At 43.9% G+C, this 26,445-nt stretch overlaps 1 protein-coding gene and 1 long non-coding RNA gene across 2 annotated transcripts in view; one reads left to right on the top strand and one right to left on the bottom strand.

Moving 5' to 3' along the window:
• The window catches only part of LOC120243103, a 23,974-nt gene extending 2,440 nt beyond the window's left edge, over nucleotides 1–21,534 (top strand). The window contains exons 2-4 of the long non-coding RNA XR_005531219.1: nucleotides 1,310–1,513; nucleotides 7,716–7,825; nucleotides 21,283–21,534. This is a non-coding gene — a long non-coding RNA (uncharacterized LOC120243103). The remainder of the gene's footprint in view (nucleotides 1–1,309; nucleotides 1,514–7,715; nucleotides 7,826–21,282) is intronic.
• Nucleotides 1–26,445, bottom strand: part of ASPH (aspartate beta-hydroxylase) — a 174,149-nt gene that overhangs the window by 52,752 nt on the left and 94,952 nt on the right. The window contains exons 15-18 of the mRNA XM_039249129.1: nucleotides 17,786–17,871; nucleotides 11,125–11,211; nucleotides 4,518–4,668; nucleotides 1,955–2,091 (exon numbers count right to left, since the gene is read on the bottom strand). Of these exons, the coding sequence (XP_039105060.1) occupies nucleotides 1,955–2,091; nucleotides 4,518–4,668; nucleotides 11,125–11,211; nucleotides 17,786–17,871 (461 nt within the window). The remainder of the gene's footprint in view (nucleotides 1–1,954; nucleotides 2,092–4,517; nucleotides 4,669–11,124; nucleotides 11,212–17,785; nucleotides 17,872–26,445) is intronic.

Below are 26,445 nucleotides of genomic sequence, written 5' to 3'. Positions count from 1 at the left end.
GGTTGTTTCCTGCTTTCTCCTCTAGGGTTTTGATGGTTTCCTGTCTCACATTCAGGTCCTTTATCCATTTTGAGTTTATTTTCGTGTATGGTGTGAGAAAGTGATCTAGTTTCATTCTTCTGCATGTTGCTGTCCAGTTCTCCCAACACCATCTGTTAAAAAGGCTGTCTTTTTTCCATTGGATACTCTTTCCTGCTTTGTCAAAGATTAGTTGGCTGTATACTTTTGGGTCCACTTCTGAGTTCTCAATTCTGTTCCACTGGTCTATGTGTCTGTTTTTGTGCCAATACCATACTGTCTTGATGATGACAGCTTTGTAGTAGAGGCTAAAGTCTGGGATGGTGAGACCTCCCGTTTTGTTTTTATTTTTCAGTATTACTTTGGTTTTTTGGGGTCTTTTGTGGTTCCATACAAATTTTAGGATAGTTTGCTCTAGCTTTGAGAAGTATGCTGGTGCAATTTTGATTGGAATTGCATTGAATGTGTAGATTGCTTTGGGTAGTAATGCCATTTTAACTATATTTATTCTTCCTATCCATGAGCATGGGATGTTTTTCCATTTCTTTGTGTCTTCTTCAATTTCCTTCATAAGTTTTCTATAGTTTTCATCATACAGATCTTTTGTATCCTTGGTTAGGTTTATTCCTAGGTATTTTATGGTTTTTTGTGCAATTGTGAATGCGATCAGCTTCTTGATTTCTCTTTCTGTTGCTTCATTGTTGGTGTATAAAAATGCAACTGATTTCTGTACGTTGATTTTGTACCCTGAAACTTTGCTGAATTCTTGGATCAGTTTCAGTAGGTTTCTGGTGGAGTCTGTTGGGTTTTCTATGTAGAGTATCATGTCGTCTGCGAACAGTGAAAGTCTGACTTCCTCTTTGCCAATTCTGACGCCTTTGATTTCCTTTTGTTGTCTGGTGGCTGATGCTAGGACTTCCAGCACTTAAAACAGAGGAATCGGGGTGCCTGGGTGGCTTAGTCGGTTGAGTTGGCAACTCGTGGTTTTGGCCCAGGTCATGATCTCATGGTTTATGAGCCCCAAGTCGGGCTGGACAGCACAGAGGCTGCTTGGGATTCAGTCTCTCTCTCTCTCTGCCCCTCCCCCTCTCACTCATGTATGTGCTCTCTCTCTTCTCTCTCTCTCTCTCCTTCTCTCAAAATAAAGAAAGTTTAAAAAAGAAACCAGGAGGAATCATATCAGATCACTGAGTAGAAGCATTTTGATGTAAAGCATACCAGCTTCACAACCACGGAGCATAACACCTAAATGAAAGAATAACAGCTAAATGTGTTCCTCTTTCTTTTACAGATGCATTAACTTTCTCCAGCTTCAAAGTTCATTTGGTATCCTATTTATACCAAATGAATTCCTCACTGCTTGAAGGATTCACAGGTTCCTAGATTTACAGTTACTTGTGACTTGGAGGTTATCTATTAAAATAACCACTACAAGGCAGAAATCCCTTCAAAGCCACCCCTGTTGGAAGATCAAAGAGTCAGTGCCCTCCAAGAAGTGAGTAATTTACCCCACATGCCTGAAAGGCTCCTGCTCTGTAGTCTCTCTCTAGATCGGACTTCTTGTGTAAAAAGGAAAAGGTTATGGGTTTTAACATTCATGGAAAATTGGAGTGCCACTTCCTGTCATGAAGCACACCATGAGCTTCATGGATGCTTGTGGACTGATAAATAGAGTTTTAAAACGATCGCAATTATAAATTGAAGGTTCTGATGTACCAAGTGTCAATTAAAATTAAAACTTTTCTGATTGAGGGGAAAAAAGGGATGAAAACAAAATTTAGAATGTGTCAACATAATAATTCTTACATTCCCTTTACCCTAACTTAAAACAAAGAAAGCAAGAGATTAGGTGCAATCAATGCAATTTACAAGTAACATTAAAACTTGATGCTCAGAACAGTCTGATGTAGTTATTAGAAGAATGCTACTTGCTTACCTCTTCATACACCTTCTTGGCATTGTTATTGTCTCCTATCAAGAGGTACCCCACTCCAAGGTCATTCTTTAAAGAAGTATCATCAGGAAAGAGTTGAACTAATTTCTGTAGGGTAATCAGGGAGCCCCTCATATGACCTGGTTTGGTAGGAAGAGACAAACAAGTAAACAAACCCAAAGTCAATAAGACATCTTTGTATTGAGAGTATGAATCACAAGAGACTATTCAACAGAGCCCTTAGGCCAACTTACATCTGACTATAGATTCAATGATGGCCTCTTAGGATTTCATCAGGCAGTTGCAATGATTATCAATAACTTCTATAAGTAGACAGTAATATAATACTGATTATAAACATTTTAAAGACATTCTCATTTTCTAAATCCATTAACATTTATTTTTATGTTGAATTCCTTCTTCAAAAAAATTTTTATCAGTTACTTGTAAAAAATTGTTTCACTGGAATATCTTTGGTTTGTGATGATTAACTTCAGGATTATGAATGGAGAATAAAAAGTCTAACAGACTTCGAGTCCAGCATCCTGTGTGAATCTTAAAGAGGCACTGAAGTACACTGCTGTAGCTCTTTCCAATTAAGAGTGTTCTCATCTCCAGGTAATGGATGACCTAGTCATGGAGCAAAGGAGACATCATCTGGTATTAGGGGACCCTCTGGTGGACGACAGGATACTATGCACAGCAGGAATCACGAAAACTCTAGCTTTGGTTGATTTTTAAGGTTATCTGATGGAAATTTAAAATTTCTAAGACCAACTGTCATTACTCCCCCCTCCCCCCCCCGCCACAGTCAGAAATACATTGAATCTGGGAAAATGTGCAAAGTAAGGCTACTATACACGACAAAATTAATTCCCTAGCCAGTTGCCCACAAATGAAGTAGCAGCCAAGAGTATGATAGGACTATCGAGCTCATGCACTTGTGTTTCCTGCTAACAGTTAACCTATTTCACATAAAACGTCACCAGCTTATCCCATAGTCTTCTCACCCCTTACTGGCCGGTCTTGGATGAGTTTGCTCAGCCATTCATTCCCTCACTACCAAATGTGACTTTACACCTCCCTTCCTCTCTACCTGCCCAATTTAGGCTCATATGTTTCTTCTGTTCCTATGCTTCCCCTGTTAACCACTGCCAAGGTCCAGAAGGAGAATTCCTCCAGCTTCGATCTCTGTTCCTTCCACTCTGCATCATGTGACCCCGTTCTACTGTGAGTAAATTTCACCACCCTGTCACCTTCAACAACATCTTCTCCCTATAAACCTCTCCTCACAGAGCCTCCTCTCATGAGCTTCCTGATTCTCATTTGGAGAAAAAGACTATATTCAAATACTGAAGGATGGCTGCAGAAGGGGTTAGATTTATTCATAGTCAGTCTTTTTCTGTTGGGGCCAGAAACCAGGTGAGGCAAGTGAGGTACTCAAAGCAAAGCTGAAGAGGATGCCAAAAATTCAGTAACCAAGATGAGTGATACTTCTATGTATTCCTTCTAAAAATCAGAATTAATGTAAAAAATCCACAGTGAACAAATATCAACATTTTAAGGACAGATGAAGTAAATAGTGCCTAACAGAACCATACTGGAGACTGAGGCAAGAGGAAAATTCAGTAATACTGATTTTGTGCCTAAGGCAAGTGCCTCCCTTGCCTTTTCCAACCTGTATGGGCGCCATATGCTTTTCTTCTTCTGGACTGGCTCTTCTAAATATAAGTCTAATGGACCTTCTAATGGATCTTCTAGTTTCTAATCATAACGTGGGTTCTGTCCCTATCTGATTAACAGGGTCAGCTGGCTTCCAATATTATTTATATGAGCCTCTTTCAGTGACATCAATAATTGGTCATGTAACTGACCCAGCCACTAGCACCCACTGAACAGTTAGATGTGGCCCAGATTCTTCCATCTGGTTTACTGATGACAAGTGAGGTGGGAAAGAATCGTAAGCCTTGTTACAGTGAAGTTAGGTTAGAGCCAGTCTTATCTGGCTTTGACATGGGAGCCTGGGTCAGAGACGATGCCTTATGCTGCTCTTTTCAAACCACTTACAAATTTACTTAGTGGTTTTAAGAAGTTTTTTTTCCCCTGTCATTTTCCTTGGATGGAGTCAAACTTTACAGGCAAAATTTTTAGTGTCTGAAATTCCTAATATTCCCTCTATAAAAACTGTTGCACTGATAACTTCAACCTCTTGGAATCAATTTGTTAGAGTTAAGAGGGAAAACAGCTTGGCATTGCAGGAAGAGTTTTTGATTCCAGATCTATTACTGTATTAACTATGATTCTTTGGGCAAATTATCCAACCTCCCCGCATCCCATCTGCCTAGCTTTAAAACAGGGCGGGGGAGGTGTGGGGGGGGGGAAGGTGGTAAAATACTATTTGCATCTTTCTAAGTATTAAGGTTAGGGCTGCCAGTTCTGTCTGGGGCACGTTCAGGTAAATGGCCTGAAATCAGTTATGGAATTGGGGTTCCCTTCTAGGTAACTAAGCTCTTCTAAGAATATCAGCACGACGTCTGCTGTTGAAGGAAGTCTTATTCCATCTTACCCAGAAATTGCTGTCTGTCTGAGCGCCGCTTCAAGGTCAGCTTCAGCAGGTCTGTGGTGACATCGGGCAGGCTGGCCACCTCCTGGTAGGTTTCGATGGCCCCACGAAGTATCTCATTGCTCCTTCTTTTCTCGGCCAGATCGTCTTCACACTAGAGGAAGTCCCCACACTGGATAAATGTCCCATGACAAGCTATATTTATAATCACCCGAAATATGCACGTAAAGTTAATTTCTGGACATGCATTAAAAGCAATCTGAGACAGATTAAAATTTCCTCCTTATCAAGTGATTAAAAAGCAAACCAAAAAAGTAGCACAACATGATATTTAAATAACATGAAGAGCAGGTAGCTATCAAGCTACAGAGGAGAAAACATACCATAAAAGCAAGAGGAATTAATATACGCTGGGCGAATGAAGAGCTTATATACATTAACATTACACAGACAGGGCTCCAATCCATCCTTCCTGTTCTCTCAGTAGCCTGTGTGTTCACTCATTCACTTAACAAGTATTAGCTGGGAGCCACGTGGCAGGCAAAATAAACAAAACAAAGCCCTTTTCCCATTCTGCTTCCCTATGAAGAAGAGAAAGCCAATATACAAATGACAGCAGCATGTGCCAGGCGACCACTGATGCCGTAGGAACGACGAAACAGGCTCCGGAGCGCTGGCACCAGTGTGGTGGGGAAGAGTCAGCTGAGGCCGACGAGCAGTGGTGGCCTGGAAGAAGTGAGGGGGTGCGGCATGGGGGGTGCGAAGGAGGACCATTCCAAGGCAGAGAAAACAGCACGAGTGGTGGGCTGGAGAAAGGCTGGTGCAGGGGCCAGGAGGAGGCGGTCAGGCAGTGAAGACCCCGCTGAACTACTGCCAATCCCACTTCGCTACCTCCATGTGAGATGGAAGGGCACCAGGGTTGTTGTTTTTAATGCTTATTTATTTATTTTGAGAGAGAGGGCACGCATGAGCAGGGGAGGGGCAGAGAGAGAGAGAGAGAGAGAGAGAGAGAGAATCTCAAGCAGGCTCCACCCTGTCAGCAGAGCCCAATGTGGGACTCGATCCCACGAACTGTGAGATCACGACCTGAGCCGAAATCAAGAGCCGGACATTTAACCAACTGGGCCTCCCCGGTGTCCCAACACCAGGAGGTTTTGACATGATCTGATGTATGTGTCGAAAGGCCCACACGGGCAGTGGTATGGACAGCGGACGGAACGGGTGGTAGATGCTCCGACAAGATGCCGGCAAGACGCTCCGGCCAGTTAGGATGCTCCGGCAAGAACCCAGATGGGGGGGGAGGGGTGATGACCGTTTGGATGAAGGTGGAGGGAGAGAGCTGGATCACAGATACATTTTGAGGGTCAGAGCCAACAGACCTGCAGGTGGCTGAATGTGACAGAAAGGGAGGGAGAGGAGTCAAGGATGAACTCAAGGGTGTCGGCTGGAGCGATTACCATCTGAAAATGGGAGAAGGGGCACAGCCAGGTGGGCAGGCATTGAGAGCCAGCTGCTCTGTTGTGGAGCTATTACACTCAGCACTGATTAGGCACCCAAGTGCAGACATTGGATAGACAGGTACATATATGAGTCTGGGGTTCAGGAGAGAGGTCAGAAACACGGAGAGGACCAGCAAGAAGCACAGAAAATAACAAAAAAAAGTGACAAGTGACAAAAGGTATGGAGGGAGGTGATCAGTCATGCCAGAAGTGGCCATCAGCTTGGGCATCTTGGTCATGCTGCTGACCGGGCAAGGTGGCACCTCTGATGGCCCTGATATGAGCACGTTTATGGGACCCCTAACAGCATGGGGCAGGATCAGGGGAAACCAGGAGGGGAGGAGGCGCACACGGCCTTTAAAAGGAAGCAGATAAATGAGCCAGTAAGTGGAGAGGAATGTGGAGACCAGAGAGAGGGTTTGTTTTGTTTTGTTTGTTTAACGATGGCAAATATTACAGCATGCTTTTTTTTTTAAAATTTTTAATGTTTTATTTATTTCTGAGAGAGAGAGAGAGAGACAGCATGAGCAGGGGAGGGGCAGAGAGAGAGGGAGACACAGAATCTGAAACAGGCTCCAGGCTGAGCTGTCAGCACAGAGCCTGATGTGGGGCTCGAACCCACAATGACCTGAGCTGCAGTTGGACGCCCAATCTACTGAGCCACCCAGGCGCCCCTACAGCATGCTTCTAAGCTGATACAAAAGAGCTGGTAGAGAGGGAAAACGTGACGATGCAGGAAACAGAAATCAGAATGAGGTCCTTCAGCAGGTGGGAGGCTGGGAAAGGGGGCCAGAGCAGTTCATTCATGCGAATGGGGGGGAGGGGAGAGCACAGGAGAGGAGGGAAGGGGGGCTGTCAGTGCTGTAGTGATATTGTGTGGAAGTTCTCTTTGGATACTTCCGCCTTCTTAGTGATAGAAGCAAGATCCTTCACCGGAGGTTGAGAATGGAAGGTGAAATGCAAGAGGCATAGAGAGGAGAATGTGTCAAACGGCAGTTAAAACCCCATCAGGTTTACTACACTCTAAGTTGAACATTACCATTTGAGGAAAAATGATACCGGTTAGAGGCTAAACGTAGCCTATCCAGTGTTTTTTCAGAATATCCTATTTAACACGTTTACCTTTTCTAAATAAAGTGTGTGTGGCAGTCAAGATACAGGTGCCCGAAGAACCAAAGTGAAACACAATCCACGATCTGAGCACATGGCAAGAAAATGATTCACTCCTCCCCCATCCCAAATCAAAAACTAGCAAGAATCCGCACACATTGATAAAATATCTGTGGAGGACTTTTCAGAAAATAACACATGGAAGAAATAATTTGTTCTGTGCACCGATTAGGTAACTGTCCCAAGATGATGAGGACTGGAATGAAGCAGCAGAGACAGAGAGAAGCGGACAGATTTATGATAAAGGAAGCTGACAGGACAAAAAATCTCTAGATTAAAAAGGGGCAATTCACCCTCGCTTGATAGAAAGGAGCTTCAGAATGTACTGCTATCTATTTGTTCGTATCTGTAAATGGTCCGTCTCCATTAAAGACTTATCTACCAGGTGAGAAAGTCCAATGTCAATGACCCATACTGGGCATCCTGCCCCTATGGCCTTTGGTATATTCATGTGCTGGCTTTTCTGTTTAGGCATCAGGCTCTTGTGAGTTTGGCTATGATGAGTTAACTCCCCAAACATGATCATTCATAGACGACTTCCAGAATGACAGAGTCCTGGAGCTGAGAGAGCCCTTTTGAGACCATGCAGTTCAGCCTCTTCAAGCTACCAAATAGATCCTGGACCCGGAGGGCCTCTTCAAGGTTAGTGGAAGGAGAAATGTCTACCAAGGTAATCCTTCTTTATAGAAATGGAAATAAATGTCTAACTAAACTCAATCTGAAAAGACAGGAAGATGATAAAATTTATATACCTTATTCCCTCTCCTCCACCTGTCCCAAGTTCCTTCATTTTAAAGTAAAACATGTTACAGCTTCCAGATTTGGGAAAATGTCAGTCTTAAAATGGCATATGCTTCTTAAAATCTCTTGAATGAAACTAACAACAGGCTGCTTTGAAAATCAAAATTGTACAGATTTATTGCCATCAGCTTAGCATCTGTACATAGAGTGATTTGGGCAGAAACTGAACATTTGTTCTAGGATGTTAACATCACAAAGCCTTTCGTTGACTTGAAATAATTCAACCATCCAAACTTCCTAGGAAATGTGTCATTTTCTGCCTCAGAGGCATTAATGGTTTGTGTAAGATAATAAAGTGAGTTGAGTTTATAACTTAACATTTTGTATTGATGTTCAGGGAACTTGGTCAAAATTGATTTTCACGGTGATCCAAAGAATAATATAATATCAGTGTCACTTCAGAAACAATGGCTATTGTAGTCTGTATTTAACTTAACGTTGGTGAATTAAAAGAAAAAAATTGTTGGGATAGTCCACATAATTTTTTAATTTGCTAAGAAAGAATGAAAAAGTCATCATTTATTCCTCCCTATGGAATCCATCTTCTTTCAAATTCTTATTTTTAGAACTCCTATGCATTTAAAAAAACTTTAATTACTCTACTAAAAGTTAATTTACCATGCGTAAGTTTTTCTTGATGCCATATTAACATTAATATCAATAATACCTTGTAGTATAATCATTTAGAGATAAAAAAAAATATTGCCTGAGGCCTAAATCTCAAATTCCTACTATTAAGTAAAGATACGAATCCAGCAATCACATGTGCGAAAGTACTGCACTTATTTATTTAGACTCTGGCACCCACAATCACTGTCAGTTACAAAGAAAAAAAAGCACAAAGAATTTTTGCCATAATTAAATTAGCATGTGTATCCATCATTATTCTCTCTAGTTAATATGCTTTCCTAATCAAATGACTGTCAATCTGAGTAACAAAGCACATCACTTATTTGAACAGAGAGTCTTGGTAACAAACACATTTTGGCTTGCTTAACAGCAATGAATTTAGCAATTCTGGAGGATTACTGACCAAATAATATTACAAAAGTGATATAATTCTTGTCTGCCATCCCTGGTCTGTACCATGGATAGGAGAAACTTCTTTGCATTAATTTTTCACAAACTTAATTTATTAAAATTTAAAAAGTAAGTTTTTGATAGAAAGATAAGAATTTGAGCATCTAGACCTCAAGTGGTCTCCACTTTTAGTTCAAAGCAAAACCTACTTGTTTTATCCACAGAAGTGTCAGTTCCCACGTGAGTGCCATACACAAGTCACTGGACTGACCCCCTCCAAAGGGGTCTGGTCAGGTTCTCCTTGGTTGGAAACTTCTGGTAGCTCGGCACCTACTGTTTCCCTCCCAGTAGGGCTGAGAAGCTCATCCCACCAGGCAGGGCTGTGAGAGCTTCACCACTCGACACATTGTGCATCAGCCCCGGCTTCCATCCTGAATTCCAGACATCGTCAACTCAGGGTCTCCTTGACGTGTCCAGTTGAATGTCCAACAGGCATCACAAAGTTTACAGGATGAAAAGTGAATTCTTGACTGATCTATTCCTCTCCCAGTTTTCCCTGTGATTAACCACCACTCTCTCTCATCTGGCCGAACCGGAAATCCAGGCCTCGAGTCCTGTCTTCCAATATTAAGTCCTGAGCCAATATTAAGCCCTCCCCAGCCATTTCCCCACCTGCACGGCCATGACCACAGTCCATGCCGCTGTCCCTTCCGTAGACCTGGAATAGTGTCCTAGTCTTCCGGCTTCTACTTTCACCCCCTAATCTACTCCCCAGCCAGGAACCAAAACAATCTTTGTGAAAAAACAAGATGGCCAAGTCCACACATAAACCCAGGGCATGGAGAACACTGTCCATGAGGCCCTGGACTCACCTGTGTCACTTCACCCTCTCGGCTCGCCCTTCGTTCTGTTCTGGACCTGCTTCTGCCGACATCGCTTCCCTGTGGGCCCGGTCGTTCCCTCAGTGCCCTTGTCACATTTCAGCCACTTGTCACCTTCAGAGACAGGCCTTTCCTGGTCAACTTATCTAAAGTGCTGTCTGCCCTTCCTCCTCAAATCCTATTACCTGCAGCCAAAAAAATCTTAACAGGTATGCTCTTCTTTTCCTTACAATATATATTATATAAGATGGTCGAATGTGTTTGTTTAATACTTTAAATATCCTTAAATATATATTTCTTTATATATTTATTCAGGGCCTTGCTCAAATATCACCTCCTGTGTAGACTTCTCCCTGACACCTTATCCGCCATACCGACTGCCTCACACATCCTATGGCTGTACTGGTTTTCTTAGGTTCTCCTTAGTCCTGATCACAAACACGCACGTATCTCATTTTGTCCCAGGCTTTGCCGAGACAGCGACAACCCTGTATGTTTTGCTGACGAGTCCACGTGCAGTGCCTAGAACGGGGCCTGGCACACAGTGGGCTTTCTCTACGTAATTTTTAAATACTTTCCACGGGAATACAGGACGACCCACCAGGACAGAGACGTCTAGACTGTTCGTTACGATAATCCCAGGGTCTGAGAGAGCACGTGGCACATGGGGGATTTAAGCGATTATAGATGAGTGTGGACAAGCTTCACACAATGAAGAGCTGGAAGATGGGGAACGTGAGAGAAGAAAGGAGACGAAGAGGTGGAGACGGGAAGACAGGAGATGGGAGAAAGGAGTCCGCGGAAAGAAACCACCGAGGAAACACAGTACATTCCACCTTATATCTTCACATCTCTCCTAAGCACACTTGCAGCCTCCAGTTACAAAGCTGAGGTCCTTAAAGCTCTGAGGAGCCTCCAGTGAAAACTGTGTGGAATGCGGCATGACAGTAACGGGAAACCGATGACGAAAGCGTTCCTCTTGATCGTCTTTTCAAAAGCAGAGAGAAGTCCAATGGAGGGAGGGCAAGAAAATGTAACTAAATTCCCCGGGCCGCGATAGCAAGTGAATTGTCTTATTTACAGCAGTAATTTTTGCTTGACTTTACACATATGCACGAGAAATGGATCCTGAACACAAGTTAGAAGAGAAAAGAGAAGCGCAATAGTGGGCAGTGAAAAATCCATTACATGGAACACAAACACCAAAAACATTTTCTATGGAAGACGGTTTTCGAATACCTGTGCCTTTCCGTATCTCGCCCGTGGACTCTGAGGGTATTTGCGAACTAGTTCTTGGAATGCACTCAATGCTTCCTCAATTTTTCCCTGTTAGGAAAAGGTAGGTACATAAATGCAGTCAGTTCAGAGGCATAATGTTATTCAATCTGTTGTTGTCTTTTTTTTAACAAATAGATTCCACGTCCATTGTGGGGCTTGAACTCATAACCTCAAGATCAAGGGTCAGGTGCTCTACCAGCCGAGTCACCCAGGTGCCCTCAATGCGGTTTTTCAATATTCACCAACTAACGTTGTCACCATTGCCTGGACTCCATGCTGAGTCTAAAGACAGTTTTACCGCGGATTTTTAAAACATTAACAAGTATGGCAACCGTACAAGTAAACGTGAACATAAATATGTTTTATTTTTTTAAAAAGCAGAAACCTGGCAAAAGATGTAGTATAAGTTTTTGTTTAAAAAAATCTGCATTTTCTCTTTATATGCGCAGTTCCTGTAGGCATTAGTTTTTCATTTTCTTTTTACCTGAAGTATAGTCGGCGCACAGTGTTACACTGGTTTCAGGTGTACAACACGGTGATTCAACAACCTCCACGTTCTGCCGTGCTCACCACAAGGGTAGCTACCGCCTGTCACCAGACAACACCGTTACTAAATCACCGACTATATTCTTGAATATTTCGGTTTTAAGTTGGGGGCAAATCCTGCAGGCAGCTGGAATGCCGTGGGCTCTGCAGGGAGAAGTCTGAAGCTCCCGGCGGGGTGGCGCATAAGCCTGCAGGTTGAGGAGGCCGCCAGGCAAGGGTACCTGCACCCACTGCACAGCAGGATGGATCTGGCTCATCTGGTTGACTGGGAAAACTCACTGTGTCACGTGACCCCTCCCCAGGGCGCATGTGCACCCTTAAGAAGATGGTCCGAGCACCTGTGATAGGTCTCTGACCAGCAGCACAGGGGAAGCGGCAGAGGGTGAGGAACCCTCTCCCCACCACTCTCCATCCACGGCCATTGCACGGGGTGGAACAAATGTCTCCTGATTTTTTTTTTAATTTTTTATAGTTTATTTATTTTTGAGACAGAGCATGAGTGGGGGAGGGGCAGAGAGTGAGCGAGACACAGAATCCGAAACAGGCTCCAGGCTCTGAGCTGTCAGCACAGAGCCTGATGGGGGGCTCGAACCCACGAACCGAGAGATCTGACCTGAGCCGAAGTCTGACGCCCACCCGACTGAGCCACTCAGATGCCCCAAATGTCTCCTGATTTCTAATGGATGGACGCAGGTCGAGGATGTTGGGAACCACGGGATGGAGACAGATGTTCTGAGATGAACTTTTGCGGACACTTCAGCTCCTTATAAATCGGTAAACCCAGTCATCCTCATATAAATGGATGCTTGCTGTGGTTTACGTGTTTTGACATTCACTGAGTGAGTTTTCACATGACACAGTTTACCTCTCCGATGTGGCTGTGCAAAGCCAACTGTACATACCACCCAGCGGTTATTTACACCGACTTCTGACAGACTTGACTAGAGAAGGGTCAGGCAGCGTCCACATTAAAGGCACATAAGATCATTTCTTTAGGTGGGCATTCTTGAAGAGAGAGGCCTTCGTTTCCTCTCACATGCACGTAAGTGGTGCTGAGGGGCTGGTGGGAAATATATGCATAGGGAGGGGCCGTGAGTGCCGAATCCAGGGCCAGGCTGGCTGATTAGAGTCTGGTCTCCCCCGCTTGGAAGGTGTATGGCTTAGAGCAAGTTAGTTATGACTCCGTCTCTGGCGCCTCGCCTGTACAGTGGGGCTGAGGGTACTTAACTGCCCCATGGGGGTGCTGTTACGGGTGAGTCTGGTAACAGAGAGGAAGTGCTGGCAGACACGGCACAGAGCACGTGGTGTGTGGGGACTGTGTGTGTCGCACAAGATAACGGCGCCGTCCCAGAGACGCCTCTGACCTGACAGACAGGCAGTCAATGCGGACAACGTGGACTTGGCTGGAGACAGAAATCAAGCCAGGAACACACACTCTGCCTCACATTTATTATCGGAAATGGCTGTATCGCTTTTTAAAATGTGCTGTCTTCTCACGACGTTAGGTTCTTTAAAGACTTTATTTTTTAAGGGGAGTTTTAGGCTCATGGCAAAACGGAGAGAAAGTACAGGCGTTTCATGTACCTGCTACCTCCCCCATGATTAACATCCTGTACCCCAGTGGTACATCTGTTACAAATGGTGAACATACCATATCAAAATCGCCCAAAGTCCACAGTTGACCTTAGGGTTCACGGTCGCTGTCGTATGTTCTGTGGGTTTGGACCGATGTCTCCTGACGGTGTCCACCATTATAGTGTCATACAGACTAGTTTCACTGCCCTAAAAATCCTCAGGTTTTCACCTGTTCATCCCTCTCCCCACCCACTCTGAAAGGATGAATTCATGTTAAATATCTTTTTCTGTGTGACTTTCTTCTAATGGCCCAGTATTAGAAGAGGAAAGGATTCACTGATTCCAAGCAATTTCAAACTGCAGGCAGGTAGATTCTTAGGTCTGAAAGTCTGTGGCTTGAGGCTCTGGCTTCAGAGCCCTTGTCTCTGGCTTCTGGGCCCAAGACTCTGCCCTCGGAGTTCTCTTTCCTTTCTGTTGAAAGGGGGGCTCGTGTTATCAACCTGCTTCTCACCTGCAGGACTCTGGGAATCTGCCAGCCTTCTCTCAGTTTGTCCTCTGTCTCTTTCAGGTCAAGGTGGCCGTCCTTCTCTTGGTATAAGATTCTCAAAAACCCTCTTTTGTGTATGTCACAGGGATTCGTGCCGTTAGGTAAGAGTCACTGCCACAGACCTTTCCAGGATGATCCCATTTCGATTCCTGACTTCTGCCAGACGGTTGAGTAGATCTGAGAGCCATGCATCCACTCTCTTCAGGAAAAGGATGGCCAACATGCCCCCGGCCTTCTTTCCAGACCACCCTTTCTTAACTAACAATGAACTTCCTACTTGTAGCACCTTCTGCAATCTGGAGAGACTAAGAAATCTCCCCAGACTATCACTTCCTGGCTCCTTTTGCTCTAACCATTCCTTCGCTAATTATCACGTTCCTCTCATATTTTATGAGAAGCAGCAAAAACGAACCAGGCCACATCCTCCTCACTTGGCTTGGACATCTCCTCAGCTAAATATCCAAGTTCATCGCTTACACGGTTTGCTTGGCCCAGGCCTGTAAGATACAATTCAGTTGAGTGTTCTGCTACCCTGTAGCAAGGAATGCCTTTCCTCCGATTTCAGTGCCCTGTTCCTCATTTCCTTCTGGGCTCTGGCCACAAAGAAGCACTTTTAACATCTCTGTTTCTATCAACACTCTGTATGCAATGATATATGTATTCTCCAAAGATGATCAATAAACCTTTCTCTACAGCGCTCCCCACTTCCTCGGAGTCCGAGCCGGAAGTAGTTTTCACATCCATATTTCTATGAACAGTCTGGTTAAGGCCATCCAGGCTTTCACTCTCATGTGTCGCAAACTTCTTTCAGCCTCTACCCCTAACCCAATTCTCCAAAGCCACTTGCACATTTTTAAGGATTTGCTACAGGAGCACCTCGCTGCGCGGCACCAAAATCTGGATTCATTTCCTATAGCTGTTGTAACAAACTACTGGAAACCTGATGGCTGCAACAGCAGAAATGTATTCCTCAGCACTGTGGAGAACAGAAGTCCGAACTTGGTTTCGCTGGGCTGCGATCGAGATGTCGCCAGAGCCACGCTTCCTCCAGACGCTCTGGGGGACAATCTGCTCCATGCCTCCCGATGGCCTTTCCGGCCTGTGGATGCATTACTCTAATCTTCACTGCAGTTTTCACGCTGCCTTCTCCTCTCTGTCTCCTATTTTGTCTGTATCCAATCTCCCTCTGCCTTTCTCTTATAAAGAAACATGTGGTTGCATTTGGGGCCCAAGAGGATAACCCAGAATAATCTCCCCATTTCAAGATCCTTAACTGAATCATATTTGCAAAGACTCTTTTTCTAAACACAATCATGCTTCCCGGATCCAGGGATGAGGGCATGGGCACTATTCTTAGTGTTACCGTATGCATTATGTAACTCAAACTGCAAATGTCGAGGCTATTTTTGTGAAAATCACGCTAAACACACCATTATAGTTTAAAACATAGGACTGAATAACAATATTCGTAACAAATTTGCTGAAGTGTTTTGTTCCCTCTAGACACTCCCTTAGTTGGCCATCAAGGTTATAAAAATAACGGCATAGTTTGGCCTGACCTAGGCATCCTTCGGGTCCCCTTCAGTCAGACACCGTGTTGCCTTGCTAAAGGGGCTGTCAGCCCTGCTCTTCCCTCAGGTGGTTGACAAAGTGAAGGTGTTTGCTTTGAGTGTGAAGGAATTTCCCTTCCCCAGAATCTTACTAGACAACACAGCTCCTGACACTATTATGCAATTCTTATTTACAGACTCACAAGCAAGGTACAATGCTTGTGAAGAACTGCCTAAAAATCCTCTCTTTCGACACAGCTTACATTTTCTCCCAGGACCAAAACACGTACTTGGGCCCCACTGCGTTGGCATGAGCCCAACGGGTTGTGCTGAAGGACACTGAGACACGCCCCCACAGGCGTCCTGTAGAATCTGGGGGTGTGGTGTTAGGGGGGGAAGCGTGCCATCCATCAGCGTGCGCTTTATGAAGATCCGCAGCAGAACGTTTCTCTCTGGACGAGGTAGAGGACAGCGACTCTGATGAACACCATCAATCTTACAGGACGATGCTGTTCCCCTTGAGCTCTGCATACAGTGTACTTCCTTCATCCCAAGCACCATTTAGAGCCTGTGACGTAAATCCGATGTGCTGGCCTTCCTCTGGCCTTATTACGTTTTCCGTTTTCCCTCTCTTTTTTCACTTAAAATACAATAATAATAAATGGCACCAGCAAATAAATCTTTCAGCTTATCACTTCAAATCCTTTTTTCCAGGGGTGAGGAAGATTTTAAGCAATACATACTACTTCTGAAAAATAGATGACTGAAATACGATCTGATCTCTACATTCTGGATGGAAAAATAAAGTGACCTCACACTTTTGTGTCGCATTGTACTCAATCCTGGGGTGGCCAATCACATCATCTGAAAATATCAGCCATAAAAATAACCTTAACAATTATGCTGATAATTCAGCCAACAGTATGGCTCCATGCTGTTTCACATACAAGAATTGTAGCTACTTCTTCCTCCTTTATTTAGTCTGTTAGAAATTCAGGGTGCTTCTTGAGGAATGAACGATAATTTCTCCAAATAAGCGAGAGCCAGAGAACACCCCATGGACTGTTCTAGCATTTTTATGTTCCACTGACTTATCTGCCCCTTGGTAACTGAGCTCTTTACCATTCATTAGAATTACATAAAAATCTGTCTCTAAACTTGTTCATTTGTCCTTTATCCCAAAAGTCACCTGTGAAATAGGCACCCCACATTTTCACACATGGCGTTTAATAAAGAGCAAGTGGAGGATGCCAGAAAAAGTGACCGAAAAAGAAGATTTAAATGCAAATTTCCTACAGATAGTAGACGGCTTCCTTTTGTAAAGCTACACCAGACAGACTCAGAAATCATTCCAGTGGTCAAATTTAAGGGCAGGGAACAAGAGCTTTGCTCCCACATTCTCTGGCGTGACTACATGTTTATCGGCTGCCGAGGAGGGTAAGCCCGCCTTGGCTTGCAAACCTCGTGTAATGCTAGTTACAGAAGTGTCCGTGCTTACTGGTACATTTCTGATGAATATGTGGGAAGCACATTCTTGTCCCACTTCCGTTCCTAACTTGTGTGCTTTTGTTGTTGCTTATTTACTTATAATCCCCCTGCCCCATCTCTGCAGCCAATGTCTACTTGGTAAAAAAGCATTTACAGGAAAACTAATGATCATTACACAAAGTCTAATTCATGTATGGAGTAGAGAAAGAGCAATTTCCATGGCAAACAAGTAGATGATTAAGTGGAAGTGTTATTAAAAGCATTATTATAAGTGTTTAACCTGATAATTAGATGAAGAATATGACTAAGAGAACAAGTAACTTCAATCTAGTGTCAGCTTCTTTTTTCTAACTGCAATACCCAGAAACAAATGCAAGTAATATTTCAAATTAACTGATAACAACACAAAACATGTAACAGTCTCCCTGAAAACTGCAGGCGCCTGGGATTAACCCCAAGTGAGAAGAATGGTAAACCCAAGGTCATTTCACCCAACAGTAACAACCTAGAGTACTGGACTAACTTACTTTTTCTTTTTGCATTGAGATGCCATACAATTAAAAACTTTTAGAAAAGGAACTTACTATTCTCGTTTTTTAAAATAAGGAAACTGAGCTCAGAACGGCCAAGTGTTTTGTCGAAAGCCACAGGACTAGCAAGTAGTGGAGGTAGGCTGACCTGAAGTTAGCCGACCTAAATGTTAGTTCTATTTCTATCTGGCCATACAGCCGCGATTCTTCCTTCTACTTGATTCATTTCACGTGGAATGCTGATGCTCTTGGGGAAAAACCACTCTATTCAAGGGCTGTTTCTATTATTGTTATTATTATTATTATTACTATTTTAACAATTCAAGAGTAATGCCTGAATTTATTTTAATTGCACATTTCTCCAGCAGAGAAGAACATCAACATACCCTTTTACGAAGTTTTTCTGCAGCATCAAGTTCAGCTTTAATAGTCTTATCAAATTTATTTAATAGTTTAGGCTTCTTTTTCTTAACTGAAAGAAAAAAGAGGTTTTATTTGGCTTTTTTTTTTTTTTTTTTGGTTTAGAAAAAATTATTAAGAATAGTGATTCACAAGTAATGAGAAACCTGTAGCCGCAGGAGCAAACACACCCCCAGCTCACCTCTTCTCACCCCCACCCCTAGTACGACACGGCCAGTCGCTGCCACGGGAGACACCACCGCCCTTAGATGCTCACAGGTGCTCCTGGGAGCCTGGGTGGGTCCTGGTATCCTGAAACTCACAAGGGATACTGGGCTAGTGTCCAGAATAAAAATGGTAGGTGTGATTCACCAACTCTCATTACCAACTTTTTGGTGAGAGCAAAAGACTGCTTAAAATAAGTTTTGAATATTTCTACAGTGTTTCTGATCAGATAAAGATAAAAATGGGGAAGTCAACGGGAAATCTCAAGGGAGTCAACTCTAACAGAACTTCGTAGTCTAGTGCTCATTCTGTTGCAAAATGGATACCACTCCAGCTATATTCCACACTTCAGCCAAACAGGACCATTTTGTGTTCCCCAAAATAAGCTCTGTGGCACTTCTGATACTACTTGCTCTAAGTAAAATTGCCTACTGTTTACCTTTGTCAGTTGAAAATATACTCATCCTTCAACAAACAGCTCAAAACTACACTCTTCATAAAGTTTCTCCAGATGTCATTCACATACATGCTCAGTTCTGCCTCCATCACTTTATTTCCCCTCTGGATTCAAGTGCACAGCACCCTGCATCTCTCTCTTTCATGGTCCTTCTCCCATCTCCCATATGACTTGTATTAAGATTCTTTTTTTTTTAAACTTCATGCCCAGCATGGAGCCCAATGAGGGGCTTGAACTCACAACCCTGAGATCAAGACCTGAGCCGAGATCAAGAGCTGGACACTTCACCGACTGAGCCATCCGGCCACCCTCCATCTGACTTGGATCCTAACCGTTTGTGTAGTTAGTCCTTTCCAAGTCCTAAGCTCCCGCAGAGGGCCACCATTCTTAGATGCAAACTGAACTGATCCAGCAGGTGGATCAGCTCACTGAGCAGGAAGTCACATCCAGCTGGGGGGGGCGGGTCCTGCTGGTGCACACCTAACCGTGTCTGTGGGGTGGATGGAGGCCGCAAGGTCCATCCTATGGGCCCAGGAGAGTGACGGGGCGGGGCCTTGAAGGGCAAGTGGGACGTTCCAGATGGAGAAGGGGGTTGGTAGTGGGACAGGGGGAGAAGGTGGAGAGAGACACAGAATGAGAACAATCAGAAGAGAACTTCTTTAATGTTCTGACACTGACCTACATATCCATTGCTTCCGCTCTCTCCGGTCACAGAGGAGGAGCTCTTCTTTATAAGATCCCTCCCCTCCGCACACACACCTGTCCTCTGCCTTCTGCATGTCCTAGCTGTCTCCTCACTCCCTGGCTCTATTCCAAGCATCTCCTGTCATTTAATAATGCTGAAGTCTTTACCACCTTAAAGCGAACCAACACCAGCCAAGACAAACCTCAGGGTACCCTCGTCTACCTGCGGTCCTTTCTTACTCACCCCTCACTCCTGGCTCCTCAACTCAGTGCTCGGGCATCCTCACCCAACACAGGGCAAAAGCAAGTCTTCTGGAAGGAAGGGGAGCTCAGTGGTTAAGAGTCAGATGGCAGGGGTCTGATCCCAACTCTGTGACTTCCCATGCTCTGTGACCTAAGAGCAAAGCTTTTCTGGCTCTTCCTTCCCTAATCTGTAAAATGGGGGTCGCGTGTTTGAGAAGCTGATGTTGCACTTGAGCACACGGCGCAGTGCCTGGCATACATTAAGTGCTCCGCGTCTGACAGCTAACACTGCCTATGGCCTTCTCTGGAAACCCATCCGTTCCTCCTTCTCCCTATCCTGGCTGAGGCCTCTCCAGTATCTGGGCCAGCTGGCTCTTCTCTCCTTCCTGAGTCGACCCCTGTCCTTGACTTCGTTCTGCGCTCTCTGCTTTCCTAGCTGTCCCCGTTCTCCTCCGGACTCTGCACTGCCCCCCCAGCTCCTCTGTGGCTCCTGCCCCCTCTGGCCCCTGTGCTCTGCAGGGTCAGTCTTCAGCCCTGTACTGGGCTTCCTTTAACAGTTCAATCTCCAAATAGAACTACAAATTAATTTTCTTTTATTGGAATTTTTTTCATGTTTATTTATTTATGTTGAGAGAGAGAGAGAGCATGAGCAGGGGAGGGGCAGAGAGAGAGGGAGAGAGAGAATCCCCAGGAAGCTCCTGCCGGTGCAGAGCCCGACCTGGGGCTCAGTCTCATGAACTGCAAGATCGCGACCTGAGCTGAAATCAAGAGCTGGATGCTCAATGCACTAAGCCATCAAGGCGCTCCTCTTTTGCATTACAAAAATCATAAATCCATATGCCTATGAATTACGACACAGGTGCCTCAAGCTCGGTACATAAGAACTCGACTGCACTCTTGCTCACTAACCTAGTCTTTCTCATGTCTGCCCTTTCAGAGGATGGCACCATATCCAGCCGCTTGTCCAAACCACAGAACTGGTTAGAGAGGGCTAATACGACAGGGCAAAGAAGGAACCCGCGGATTTGTGCAAAGACTGAATGGAATCACCACTTTTTTTTTTTTTTTTTTTTTTGTATTCATTCTGGGCCAGTCTCCATGCTGGGTGCTTTACATGTATCTCCTTCAATCCTCCTGACCTCCTAGACATAGGGAACTTAACTTCACAGGCATGTCACTGAGGGTCCAAAAGGGTTAGTCCCTTGATACCTCCCCTCCCTCATCCACGCGGGAAAGGTGGTTTCCACCCAAATGGTTTGCAAAGGGAAGGACATTTCCTAAAGCCTCGTAGCCTCTAACCTCTCCCCACAGGGGACGTGGTGTGACTTATCCGCTCATTGGCTGGGGGACATGATAAGCCTGCGTGACTCATTCCCACCCCCCTCTTCCTCCCAAGAACACATCTGAGCTGACCACAGTCTTACAGGGAAACCCCCACAGGGGGTGTTCGGGCTGCCTGAAGTGGGCAGGTGCGTCTCATTATTAGCAATAAACCCATTATTCTTGCTTTTCCTGCCCACCCTTCAATTCAGTCTTCATCAGCAAAAAAGCGGACACTCTGCTCATCTTTCCTTTGCTTCATTCCTTGTGCATTAAAAAAAATTTTGTTGTGCTCTTTGATGTGTTTATTCGATCTTCCCCCTCCCTGAACCCTCGGGACCCTATTGTTAAAAAATACAAATGGCTAGAGCAGAGCCTGACAAAATAGGGGATAAAGGGCGTTTCCAACTGCGTGTCCCTATACGTTAGCATATATGCTAAGGATATGGAAAACAAACTGACGTATGACTGAGATGTGAATTCACAGTGGTGAGTTACTGCCTTGTCGTCGCAGCACTGACTTATGTCTCTCAATTGCTCATTTTGGTTTTGCAGAAGTGTCCGTTGGCAGAATGCCAGTGGGACCAGGAAAGCCCAGCGTGTACCTGCCTAGAGGGCGTTACTGCCGGCGTCTCTGGTTCTCGCAAATCTGACTCCCGTTTTACAAAGGTAACACGAGACTTATCCAGAAGAAGAAAAATAAACTACTGGCAGCTCAGGACATCCAACAGAGTCAACAGTAAAATAATATGCTTGTGAAACAGCTATGTTGTATCTCAATGACAAAATATTTCAACGCCATCACAGAAAACAGACAAAATATTAAAACTCTTAACATATTTCTTCTCATACATCTTCAAATGTAATAGTACCTATTTTGCTTCTCTATGAAATTCAAGTCCTGTCCTACCGTGGCTACTTTTATTTTTAAATGTATAAGAAGCCCAAGGCAATTTTCCCGATTCTAAAAAACACAGACAGATCTTGTCCTTCTTGCTATGGGGAGGCACATGGCCAAGCCACAGAAACGACAATGAGGGCTCATGGTCAGCGAGGAGCCAGGCTGTCGGGTGCTTTCGGCCTCAATGTTCTCATCATGAGTTACTTGGGCTGGTTGTGTTCAGGTCTCTTTGAACTTGGAAATCCTGTGCTTTAAAAAAAATGTTTTTAATGCTTATTTATTAAAAAACTTTTTAAAAATGTTTTATTTATTTCTGAGAGAAAGAGAGAGAGATACAGCATGAGCAGGGGAGGGTCAGAGAGAGAAGGAGGTACAGAATCTGAAGCAGGCTCCAGGCTCTGAGCCAGCTGTCAGCAGAGCCCAACGCGGGGCTCGAACCCACGAACCATGAGATCATGACCTGAGCCGAAGTCAGACGCTGAACCGACTGAGCCATCCAGGTGCCCCATTGTTTATTTATTTTTGAGACAGAGAGAGACAGAGCGTGAGCAGGGCAAGGGCAGAGAGAGGGAGGGAGACACAGAATCTGAAGCAAGCTGCAGGCTCCAAGGGGTCAGCACAGAGTCCAACGTGGGGCTCGAACTCACGGACCGTGAGATCATGACTTGAGCCAAAGTCAGACGCTTAACCTACTGAGCCACTCAGGCACCCCGGAAATCCCATGCTTTTAATTTTCAGTTGACTGAAATCATGTTACTAATCTTTCAGAGTAGACCTAGAAGGTACTGGTAGGAATTGTTAATTTTGTTGAACATGGATTTAAAAACAAATGGTTTAGAAGGAAGCTATTTATGCTATATTAAACTTTGTATAAAAATAATCACCACCATCTTCCAAAACCTCCAAGAAGGGAAAAAGTGCATTTCAGTTGCATTTCAAATTCTTAGTTCCCCTGCCATGCCATGGTTGAAATGTTAAGAAGAAATAAGAAGAAAAATAAAAGAATGAAGACTATGAAAAAAGACCCTAGCAATACATACTTAGATTACATAAAAATTAATGTTGATTCCATTTTCATTTCTACTTGGTCCACAAATGAAGATGTTTTTATATTACGGTGCATGGGTAGAATCTGACCACCAAGAGAAACAGACACAATCTCTGTATTATTTTATGTTTTAAACCCACTCTGTTAGAAAAGAGTGATGGAAATGGCAACATCTGCCACATGGTAGACAGGAAAGCAACAATTTCCTAACCGGTCTCCCTGCTTCCAGTCTGTCCCCATGCTCTATCTACACTGTCCCAAAGATCTTTGCGTCCATGTCTCTCACTGTTTAAATACACTCACAGAACCCTGAACATACGAAATAAAAGTGAAATTCCTTGGAATGTCACCTTAGCACTCCCGGTCCTGGTTACCTAGCCAAGAGAAATGAAAACATACGCCCACACAAAGTCTTGTCTGTGTATATTCACCGCAGCATAGTTAGTAATAGCCAAAGAGTAGGAAAAAAACAAATGTCCATCAACTGGGGAATGGCTGATTTGTGACGTAGTGATACAATGGACCACAATATGCATAATGTACCTCAAATATATTATGTTAAGTAAAAGAGGCCAAATTCAAATGGCCACTGACTGGATGATTCCCTTTATATGGCACTTTGGAAAAGGGAAAACTGCAAGGAAAGAAAACAGGTAAGTGATTCCAGAGGCTGGAAATGGGGAACGAGGCTGACTGCAAAGGGTACAAGAGAATTCTGGGGCTACAGTATTGTATATCTTAACTACGATGGATGGGCTGTATCTAGATGTCTACGCCTATGTCAAAACTCAGATCCCTGCACACTTGGATATATGCAGTTTGGACTTAACCACATGCAAATTACGTTTCAGTACAGCCTTCACGAAAACGTTATAAGGAAGAGACAAGCTACGCGATTCTCAAGGATTCTTATCATAGGTACAACAGTATGAAAACCATTTGGGCATGAAAATATAACTCTTGTAAAAATAAAAATAAAATTGAATCTGATTATGAGCCCCCTCCTTGCCATGAATCTATTGGGAAGTAATTCAAACTCAACTACAACTTAGAGGCTTCTTCCTGTACAAAAAAAAAAAAAAAAAAAGGAAAGTTGTTCCTCCAGACCTAATGAGGCCCTTGATGACATCTATATATTCTTATTTAATATCCCAGCTACTTTTTTAAATCCTGATTGCCCACCTCTCTCTCTTACCATTCACTCTACCCTCCGAATATTCTACTCTTTAAAAAAAATTAATAATTTTTTGACTACTCTTGAACTACATCAAAAGGTTGCTGTTCTTCAGTGTTTGAACACAATGGAGACAGCCCAAGGCCTGTGGGTGGAGACCAACCTTCTTCACTGACTGGGTCATTCTTTCAACTATTTGCTAAAATGCCATGTGTTCCAAGGACTGTGCTAGATGCTGGGAATTGAACAGAATCTTCCTCAAGGAGGCTAGGGTCGTACTGAGAAGAAAGATGTAAATGGATAATTAACCTTTAGAGGAATGGGTTTAAGGATGGATCAGGAGTGGTGCTAATCTATTTGGGAGGCAGAAGGGAAAGCTTCCTGGGGAAACTCAGAATGCAAGTATACCCAGGTAGTGGTAGCATTATTCTGGGCAGATGAAGAAGTATCTGTTTTGTAATTCATTTACAACTGGGGACTTGTACCTTCATCATTAGTTACTTCCCTTGGAAGTGAAAGACCAACCATCTCCTTCTGTTTGGATGATAGCGTTTGGTACTTACCATCTGTGTGAATGCTCTCATTATAGGAAGCTGAAGGCAGAGGTATTGTTCAGGGACTCTGGGCACTAACTTGCTCTCTCCTCACATTTGAGGATCTGGCCTTAGTGATGCAGAGTCTACTCTAAGAGCAGAGAGCAAAGTGCATGATTAGGGAGTATAAGTTTTGTTGAGAGAGGCTGTATGCCCCAACTATAAAGTGGCAGTGGTACAGCAAGAATTGGGCTTTTGAAAATATGCAAAAGACACAAAGGGCACAACCCCACCCCAGACAAGGGATTCCAGATGCCAAGGGATGCCACGCTGAAGGCCATGGTATCTGCTCCTGTCCTGGGCCGCCATTTTGCTCTTGATACAATTGTATATGCTAATTAAGGACCTTCGACCAACTACACTCTGAGGCAGAGAGAGAAAAAGAATGAGAATTTCTCCCACTAAGTCAAAACGCCCCAAATGCTTCATTTATTCAAGGGAAATCATGTCCATCTTGAGCTCTTTCACAGCTGTGCTTCCTTAGCCAGGTTTACTGCCTTTCACAAACTGTCCCCCATCTCTGTTTTCCTCTCCTGTTCTGTACTCGCAAAGCGCTTCATGTTTCCTCTAGGTAGCCTCTCAAATATGGCATGAACCTTGACACCTCTGTGACTCTTCCCATCGTGTTTTCTTTGTCTGGAAAATGCTTCGCTCTATTCCTACCCAACAATACTCTGCACTTCAACTTTCAAAACTAGCCATTCCCTCTATTTAGTCATCTAAGACTTCATCATGCAAAAACAAAAACAAAAACAAAAACCCTTCTCTTCTGTGCTCATATAACATTTTGTTTCTAGAAACAGTAAACTTTTCAGGCTGTGTTTAAGGTGGCTGTATATTTAGCTTGTGCACCCTCACCCTCTCTCTCTTCCCACCAAGACTCCCCAACTCTGGCTGGATTGTTAATTTGAGTGAGAAAAGAACCGTGTCTTACTTGCAACTTATTTCCAGCATTCAGCACATGGCCTGTCCTACAGAGAAGGTCCTTGACAAAGGTTTCCAGACATATGTAAGCATGAATGAATCAAGACATTCTGGAAGGGGGTAGGACAATGTCAGCTGTAACTTAGGCATATCAGCTATTTTAAAAAAAATCAGCATATCATAAACAATCAAGAAGAGAATGAGCTGAGAGTACCTTTTTTTTTTTTTTTTTTTTAAAAAGGTCTAATCCAAAAAGAATCAATGGCCAACAGTGGAGGGGACAGAAGGAAAAGATAAGAGGAAGAAACAGGGTATATGCCAGCCAATCCTCCCTGAAAAATGATAGAGGACACTGATACTTAATTCCCGTGTCTCATTCCATCCTTATTTTTCAGTATATTCAGCAATTTATCACACAAATGGTAGAATACTAGACACAACTGCAGGGGCGAAGGACAGGCTGCCCCAAGACGGGCCAATTTGGCATGATGATTTTTTGGAGTTAAAAGCCATCAAAACCCAGCAGATTCAGGAAAAGCTCTTTACCTCCCTGAAGGCTGCTGTAAAGAAACTGGTGAGAGGACTCACTCCAGGAAAAGAGCTACCTCCATAGATAACTACGTCATGATATGAAGTAGACAGGTAGGCGGGGAGGAAGCTAGCAAGGCCTGTTTGATCAAAGTTCTGTATCGCTCACTGTTTCAAATGGCAAATATTTGCTTACCAAACATTTACTCTCATCTTCTCCTGAACTGCATCCCTTTCCTTGGAAGTCCCAGATCCCTACCTCTTTCTTCCCTACCCCTTAGTTCAAGATGACCTACTCACTGTCTGCAATTTCCATGTCTGTATGGATTCCCCATTGGTACAAAACTAGATTTGATTTTCTCCTGCTAATCTGCCTCATGCCAAATTTGATACTTATTCTGGCCAGAGGGACCTTGAAGGGCAAAGGAAATTCTTCCTCCCCAACACAACTAACCAGTAAGTTCTTAGACTGCAATATTCAGCTAATTTTAGCAGAATATAAGTTCACAAAGCAACTTGCTTTTATGTTCTGAGTCACTGCTTAATACCT

Source organism: Hyaena hyaena, unplaced genomic scaffold (assembly GCF_003009895.1).
Source record: "Hyaena hyaena isolate Hyena2069 unplaced genomic scaffold, ASM300989v1 scaffold_327, whole genome shotgun sequence".
Taxonomy (NCBI): Eukaryota; Metazoa; Chordata; class Mammalia; order Carnivora; family Hyaenidae; genus Hyaena; species Hyaena hyaena.
The sequence above is the reverse complement of the archived record's forward strand: the minus strand, read 5'-3'. Positions and strand labels throughout refer to the sequence as shown.